Source organism: Dunckerocampus dactyliophorus, chromosome 19, assembly GCF_027744805.1.
Source record: "Dunckerocampus dactyliophorus isolate RoL2022-P2 chromosome 19, RoL_Ddac_1.1, whole genome shotgun sequence".
Taxonomy (NCBI): Eukaryota; Metazoa; Chordata; class Actinopteri; order Syngnathiformes; family Syngnathidae; genus Dunckerocampus; species Dunckerocampus dactyliophorus.
In genome coordinates, this window is record NC_072837.1 from 17855940 (window position 1) to 17865001 (window position 9062).

At 43.9% G+C, this 9062-nt stretch overlaps 1 protein-coding gene across 1 annotated transcript; it reads left to right on the top strand.

Annotated features, from left to right (window-relative positions):
• The first annotated feature begins 349 nt into the window (after positions 1 to 349).
• Positions 350 to 7018, top strand: il20ra (interleukin 20 receptor, alpha). The gene is made up of 7 exons (XM_054762586.1): positions 350 to 648; positions 2690 to 2813; positions 2888 to 3099; positions 3199 to 3377; positions 3473 to 3617; positions 3691 to 3827; positions 3901 to 7018. The coding sequence occupies exons 1-7, from the start codon at positions 597 to 599 to the stop codon at positions 4783 to 4785; spliced, it is 1734 nt and encodes a 577-aa protein (XP_054618561.1). The 5' UTR covers positions 350 to 596; the 3' UTR covers positions 4786 to 7018.
• Positions 7019 to 9062: the final 2044 nt, after the last annotated feature.

A 9062-nucleotide genomic window follows, 5' to 3' on the forward strand; every position in this document is an offset into this window, starting at 1 on the left:
TGTCTTTAATCTGCTGATCTTGATTATTGTGTTCAGTTTTTTATTAGTTGATTTTGATTATAATCAGAACAATTGCATACAATTGTTGGAGCAAAATAAAGTCCATAGTGTAAAATAAATACATTTTGGCTTTTTGGCTCCAAAGCAGGCAAGAACATATTCCCTAATATATATTTTTTTAAATAACAACAATGTAACAATATGAACAACACAACAAAAAACAGACACTTGTGAAAATAAACACGCAGAATTGAAAAATCTCAATCTCATCACGCTAGTAAGGATCCGATGCTGACGCTACACTCGGTATCGATAATATCGACATTTGGATGGATCCGCCCAGCCGCAATGCAAACAAGTGCCGTCACATTCTTTCCGTAACAACCACGGAACACCTGTGGCTAGGCTGCCAGATTTGTTCTTTGCTTTTTAGCTACAACACGTACGACATTTTTGTCTTTGTTTGCCTGCTTTCACCTGAACTTTTGCTTTTCCTGTCCTTTCATCTGCGGCCGACACGCAGGCAGGTGAGACGGCCGATGGCAGGTGAGGCATCCTAGCGCTTTCTTGTGGAAACATGAGCGCTCCCTCCATTCATGAGGACTGTTTTGTTACTTCTAAACCTCGGGGCTCTGTGCTTCTCGACAGGTATGTGCCCTGCCTACTTGTTTCTTTACAATGGAATATAAATACATGTGGAGGTTTATGTAGAGGTTGCTTTGCTTCCTGCCACCGTACTGTATGTTTGACTTACATCCAAATCTATTACCACTGTACTGGAACGTAGCACCCCTCTGACAACAACAGGTGCATTATTATGAGCATGATTATGCAAATACTTGCCACTTGGCGTCATTAATAATTGGTCTTGGTGATCAGGGTGTGTCCTGCTGACACATTTACAAATCTACGCACTTATGGGTTTGCAAATGACAGTAGTCACAGTATGTATTTTGCGTGCAACTTCCTGTTAACACCTATGGTCATGAGCTTTGGGTCGTGACCAAAAGAACAATATCACGGGTACAAGCGGCCGAAATGGGTTTTCCCCATAGGGTGACTTGGCTCTCCAGCACTGCAGTCCGGGAGAAACTGGGGAGTAGAACCGCGTTCCACCACATTGAGAGGAGCCAGATAAGGTGGCTTGGGCATCTGGTCGGGATGCCTCTCCGACGCCTCTCTTAGGTGGTGTTCAGGGCACGTCCGACCATTAGGAGGCCTCGGTGAAGACCCAGGACACATTGAAGAGACTCTCAACTGGCCTGGGAACGCCTGGGGATGGACGGATGATGGACTTCCTGGCCATTTTTTTTAATCGTATATCCTGTATAGCTTGGATTTCTCAGATATTTTTCCTTGTATGCCCCTTCTTTTGAAGCCTCACTTTAATGGCTGTAAAATAATGTACAGTATATATGTGTAACATATGCCATGAGCTGATGTGGCTGTGTGAAAGTACTTTGTAAACCTCACCTGACACCAAAGAAGCCATGCTGCATATTAAGTTGACATCTCAGGTTTTTTGCTTGTTGGCTAGCGCTGCTCAACTCTTATTTAGCAATCTGTGGATGAGAGGCAGGATGCAGGGCTGGCTGTGCCATGTTGCGTGCCTGGTTCAGCCAGCACTGTGTTCCACCCTGGGCTTGAACCAGGGTTATCAGAATCGAAGCTGAGAGCGCTAGCGGTCAAGCTAGAAGACTGTCAACTTAACGTCCAGCGTGACTATTAATGTTCAGGAAGTGAGGTTTACCAATGTACAACCGCACAGCCACACTGGCTGGCATCCATTACAACCGCACGTGTCACATATGCACAGTTGTAGACCACTCTAATGTATCCCACAGGGTATATTTTGGCCCTGTCGGCTGCATTATCTGCAAATATTCGAATATTGTGACACAATGACAAATCTGCTTAGCACTGTCTGCCCAGGTATTAAAAATAGTACACGGTACCTGCTTTTGCCAATGGAAACACAGCTAGTAAGTAGCTCCTATGGTGAGCTGAGTAGGCACAGTAATTGTATGTAACATTGTGTACGGTGCCAGGCGCCCGGGTTTTCAGTCACAATTAATAACATTAACAGTAATTACTAGGGTGTCACAAGAGCTCACAATATTAAAAAGTGACAAGATTTCTCGTTCAGAAAAAAATGTCTCATGGGCACTAGGCCACTAGGCCACTAGGGGTGGTAATTAATTAATTAATTAATCACACAGTAAGTTAACAAAACTCAATATTTTTACCGGCCTCAATATATTGCCGGCGTGTCTGTTTTCTTCGTCTCTCGCATCCAAACAGGCAGGAAGAGGGTTAATTGGTTTCACCACCTTGGTGCCTTTGTTCCACAGAACAACAGCATGAACGGAGTCGCCATTTTGTCAGTAATACAGTCTTTTTGTCTCAGTGGGTAGAGGCGGGGCTGCTAGTATACACACAGTGTGCAGAAAAGAGTAATGTATTCTAAATTATATTAGTAGATTACAATACATTTTTGATATTTTTCATTGTACTTTTTTTAAAAGTAATGTTAAAATCTCGTCTCATCGAACCAATCTCATGTATTGTCTCGTCTCGTGACAGCCCTACTAATTACTCTAGTGTTGCTAACATACACCACATGTGCCCCAAAAGTACAAGTCTGTGAGTTCCTGTTGAAGTTTTTTAAACTACCTTCACACCACCACAGGCACCTCCCCTCCCCCCAGCCCCGTCAACATCAGCTTCTCCTCGGTGAACCTGAGGAACATTCTCCAGTGGCTCCCGGGAAATACAACGCCGGACGGCACTCGCTTCACCGTGCAGTATGCCTTGTAAGCAACGATGTCAAGCTGAGGATGCGACAACACTTTTAGCCTCACTTGCTGACAAACATTTACCTTCCTAGCTACGGGGACAGCGTGGAGGGCAGCAAAGGGAGGCGGGTCAACTGGAGGCCTGTGCAAAAGTGCAAGGAAATAGCCGAGACGTGGTGCGACCTGACCCGTGAGACGTGGGATGTGCAGCAGAGCTACCACGGAAGGGTGCGCTCAGCTGTGGGCTCCAAGGCCTTCTCCAAGTGGGCTTTGACACAAGGGAGATTCAATCCAAAGTATGACAGTAAGTTGAGCTCTACAAAAAGCAGACTATTCCAAATACCCAATGATAGATAGGATAAATGATATCAGACAGTTCATGCCAAGCGTCTTGTTTTCTCAGCTACTTTTGGGCAGCCTCTGCTTTCAGTGGAAGTAAAGGACAACAACAACGCCATTGTCCATCTGAAAGGTCCAATCAGGTATCAGCCAGATGACCACGCCCCACCCATTTCCATGGCAACGTTGTACCCCTACATGACCTACAACCTCTCGGTCCACAATGGGCGTCGTGGCCAGGTGGTGAGTGCTTCATTACAGCAAATTGTCATATACAGTGTATATACTGCATATGTAAGGTTCTGTTCACAAAGGAAGCTCGTGTTGCATGTTGGCAGCATCATTTCCCAGTCACATCCAGCCCGTACACATACCATCTGATGGATTATGACACAGAATACTGCTTCTCTGCCAAGGCCAGATTCCTCTCCCTGCCCTTTCAGTGCCGGCAGTCAGAGCTTCACTGCCTAACTACCACTAAAGGTACAAACTAATTGCCTTTGTTTTTGTGTCATTCAGCCGACTGATGGTAATTATGACTTGGTTGCTCCCCCAGATCCTGTAAAGGGCCAGCTACAGAGGGTGGTTGTGGGTATTGTGGTTCCATCAATGTGCATCTGCATTCTTATGGTGGTGGGATACTTTCTCTATCACTTCCTGACAGGGAAGGAACACAAGAGGCCTTCATTTCTGGTAAGAACTGGACTTTGTTGCTCTATCGTTTGTGAGCTGCTGTATCACCTCATCCTCCCTTCGTCCCTTCAAGGACGTACCATTGCTTCCCTCTCCACCACTGACCTTCCCGCCCGAGAGGCTTAACCCCATCCTCGTCACTACTGTCAGAAACGATCTCTCGTCAGACACCAATGTATCACACCGTGGACGTCCCGAGAAGTGGAGACAGCAGGCTAATCTCGCCTTCCCGCCGTCAAGATACGCCGCCCAGCAACCAGAGATGCCCTCAGAGCTGCCCCTAGACCTCCCGCCAGAGCTGGAGGAACCCTTGGACAATGTCTCCAGCTACGGGGTTGTCGGCGTGGCTCCAAGAAATGACTCAGATGATCATCCTGATACTGTCGTCTCCCAGTGCTACTTCCCGCAGGAGTCCACCCAAACACAATTAGAGAGGAGCACGCAGGCACAGGTGCCTTCTCCTATGCCTGACATGGAAATTGTAGAAGAGAGAGACTTTTCAAGGTCTTCTTTGAACAATTACCCTACAACTGGCCTCAGAATACCCTCAGAGGAACGGATGGAGCAAGACATAAGAACATACAGGACACTTGGCAAAGACGTTCAAAGAGTACACCTCCTCTCTACCTCCCATGCCGCACCCTCAACACCCTCAAATGACTCCCCAGATGACTACGGTGAACTCATGGTGAGGGGATTGGAGGAAGATAAGCAGGACAAGTCGCTCCACATTAACTGGGACCCTTGGTTGAGGAATCTAGTGCTGCCGGGGATGGAGGTCAACCAGGAGGGAGGCAGCAAGGAAGAGGAGGTGGCAAATAAGGAGCTGGGTTTGGACAATGTGCTCCTCAAACAAGCCTCCAGGGGGGAGGCGGGGCCACAGCCAGGGCCCAATGCAGGCTGGGAGGTGGATGATATTGTCAGCAAATGGAAGTTGGTTATCTCGATGGAGGAGTAAGGATGGCCAACACTGCAAAACGGCCAGTAAAATCTCCTTTTGCTGCAAGAAGTATCCACATACGTACTTGGAAAACATGTGCGTTGGTTCGCTAAAATTAGTTTCCTTCTTCTGCTGTTACGTCGATTATTGCAGAATCGCTGTATCGCAACACACTTGTTATATAGTTGATGACACAAGTGAACTACCGTACTCGTACTCCTGTTGTGCACCACTTAGTGGCGTAGTGCGGGTCAAGCAGTCGTGCTCACTCAAACCCAATCTTCCACTGAGCCCAGTTTTGAACATTTTTGACTCTTTAGGACCGTCTCACTTCAGCTAAAAGTCGTTTAAAAGCGTTTTTAACAAGCAATATTGTGTTTGTGTCGTCGTGCATTACTTTATGTATTAAATACGCACATAATGCATATGATGGTTTAAGAAGGGAGGAAAATAACACCAAAATGCACCAAAATAAAGAAAAAGTCTGTCATAGCTGATGATGTAGCACTTTATACTGTTACTTTTTTGGTTATGTTCCCACCATATTGTCTTTGCTCATCACTGTTGCCAGGCAGATACACTGATACAGTTGTATGCAAAAATGTGGGCACCCCTGACAATTTTCCATCATTTTCATTAATAAATCAATGGGTATTTTAATCTATTATTTCATTGTGATATATCACATAACAGAGTAGTATTACAGGAGTGAAATGAGGTTCACTGGATTAACACAACACATGCAATATACATCAAAATAAAATTAGACAGGTGCAGAAATTCAGGCACCCCTGTCATTTTTCTGATTTGAATACCTCTACCTACCTACCTACCACTGGTTAATTGGAACACAAAATGGCTTTTCTGAGCTCATAAAACCTTGAATTTCATTGATAGACACATCCAATCATCTAATCAAAGGTATTTAAGGTGGCCACTTGCAAGCTGGTTTTCTCTTTGAATACCCTGTGAAGACGGGCAACATGGGACCCTCAAAACATCTGGCAAATGACCGGAAAATAAACATCATGGTTTACGCAAAGGCTACAAAAAGCCATCTCAGAGATTTCAGCTATCAACGTCCACTGTGAGAAACATAATGAAGAAATGGAAGAGCACAAACACAGTTATTGTTAAGGCTGTCAGGATTGGCGCGAGCCAAAGTGAAACGTCTGGATCCCAATGCAGAGGAAAAAGGCAAAAATGATGAACAAAAGATTTAATGTAACAAAGGTTGTCCACAAGGGAAAAAAGTACAACACAAAAACAGGAAAATCCACAACAGTTAGAACAAACTTGTTAAGGTAAACTTGTTAAGACTAACACTAGCAAGGAGCACACTACAGGACTGGTTATGCACGGAGCCAGAAAGCAGGGAGAAGGGTAGGGAAGCAGGACTAAGTGGTAGCAAGCAATCAGGGAGTACAATCTGGCGACGAGGTAACGCTGCTGCCTTGCTTAGGAGGGGTCCCCGGTTAAATTGCCTGCAGGTGTGCTCCGGAGTCTCCACCTTCACCGGCTGGGGTGCACTGCAGACAAGGAATAGACAGGCGGCAGCAGAGCGACAAGCAAAGCGTGACAAAGGCCAGAAGTGGTAGGCAAGGAAAAATATCAGAAAGGCAAAGGCAAAGGATGGTGACAACTGTCAATGACAACCCACAGACCATTTCCAAAGAACTATAACATCAACTTGTAGTTCGTCAGCTGAGGGATGCCAAAGAACGTTTGGACAAGCAAGCTTCATTTTGGTAAATGTGCTGCCGTGATGCATCATATGCACATCTTCTGTTAATCAATTTCACTCCTGAAATATTGCTCTGTCCATCAGTTTTTCAATACTTTAAAATGAAATTGTAGATTTGTAAACACCCAGTGATTTATAAATGAAAATGATGGAAACTGTCAAGGAGGCCCAAAACTTTGCTTATCTCTGTACCCTGAAACACTATCTCCTGGTTACCATATACTGTATCCAAAATATTTTTGGCAAGACACTCATTGCTGGTTTTGAAAGAAGTGCTGTTTGGACATTTTTCTTTGTGAGTACTGCATTGTTACTGTGTAACCTTCACAATGTGGGGAAGGATAGTATTTCCTTCCTACTGTATCTCCCTTTTGTTATTCTGAAACACAATCTGCAATCACATAATCATGAATGCTTCTTTATATATACATTACATATGTATATATGTGTGTGTATTTTTCCATGTAGAATTTATATTATACTAAAAAAAGAGGCTATACAAAAAAAAGTAAAGTGTCACAATTGTGCTCCTTTCATGCGTTTGTCAAAGTCTATAATAAACTCCCCTTTATACAGAAGCACAAGTGGCCCATATAAAGCTATAAATGTCTAAAACGTATTCAACACGGTGTTCCAAATTATTATGCAAATAGGATTTGAGTATCATAAACATACATTTTTTTGTTTTTCAATGAAATTCGTGGATGGCATTGTGTGTTGGGTCTCTTTGGATTACTGATATCAATCTCGGACAACTGTCATAATTAGTTTGCCAGGTGAGCCCAATTAAAACTAGTTAAAAATGATGCTCCACATTATTAAGCATGTCACAGATTTCAAGCAATATGGGAAAGAATAAGGATCTCTCTGCTGACAAAAAAAGCAACAAATATTGCAATGCCTTGGACAAGGCATGAAAACATTCAATAATTGACAAAAACGTTTGTACGGTAAAGAAATTTGTGGCTGATTGAGATGACAGCTGGGATTTCTGCCAGAAAAATGTATGGAATCAAGAGAGCACCTGCTAAAAAGCCAGGACAAAGCCGCAAACAGGTATCTGAAGCTGCTGGTGTCTCTGAAGTCCCATGAACCTCCATTTATGCATAAACCTACTACTGTATTTGGCCACCCCTAACCAATACTCACAAGCAGAAATGGTTGCAGTGGGCCAACAAATACATGAAGATTAATTTTCAAACAATCCTGTTTACCGATGAGGGCCGTGCAACCTTGGGTGGTCCGGATGGATGAAGTAGAGTGTGGCCAGCATATCTGAATAAGGCCGTGATGTGAGCAAGGAGGTGGCTGAGTCATGTTTTGGATCAGAAGCCCATCACTGAAGGTGTGAAAACGACCTCAGCGAAGTATGTAGGGTTTCTGACCGACCACTTCCTTCCATGGTACAATATGAAGAGCAGTACCTTTTGTAGCAAAATGAACTGCATGCATGACAATGCACCATCTCATGATGCAAAGAATACCTACCTCTCTGTCATTGGCTGTTATGGGAATAAAAGGAGAGAAACTCATGGTTTGCACTCCTTTTTTTCACCTGACTTCAACCCAATTGAGAAACTATGGAGCATCGTCAAGCAAAAAATCGATGAGGGTGGCAGGCAGATCACAAGAAAAGAGCAGCTGTGGGAGGCTCTTCTGACATCTTGCAAAGAAATTCAAGTTGAATGTAAGAATTGTGAAGGTTATATCAAAGAAGGGATCTTATGTTAACATGTACCTTGGCCTGTTCAAATGTTAAGATTCAAGATTCAAGATTCAAGAGAGTTTTATTGTCATGTGCATAGTACAACAGCAGTTATACCATGCAATGAAAATCTTATTCTGTTCATTCTCCCAAGAAAAGAAAGAAAACAAATGAAAGAATAAGAACATAAGAAACATAAACACATAAACATATATACCAATAAATTAAGCAACAACAACAGAAGAGACATTAATACAAGTAAATAATACAAATAAATAAATAAATAAAGTGCTATGAGTGTGTGCGTGTGTTGCGTGCGGCGTGTGCGAGTGCTTCGTTGAGGAGCCTGATGGCCTGTGGGTAAAAGCTGTTTGCCAGCCTTGTGGTCCTGGACTTCAAACTCCTGGAGCGTCTGCCTGACGGTAGGAGTGTGAATAATGAGTGTTGTGGATGTGTGCTGTCCTTGATGAGGTTGTGTGTTCTGCGTAGGACTCTAGATTTATAAATGTCTTGCAGTGAGGGGAGGGCTGCCCCAACAATGTTCTGTGAGGTCTTGATCACCCGCTGGAGTGCCTTTCTATCACGTGTTGTACAGTTACCGTACCAAACAGTGATGGAGGCGGTAAGGACACTTTCGATAGTGCATCTGTAGAAGCAACTCAGGATTGTGGTGGGCATGCCAAATTTCCTCAGTCTTCTCAGGAAGTACAGTCTCCTTTGGGACTTCTTCAGAATTTGTTGGGTGTTGTGAGACCAGGTGAGGTCCTCGCTGATGTGTGTGCCAAGGAACTTGAAGGTTTTCACCCTCTCCACCTCAGTCTCATCAATAATAATAAGTCATCAATC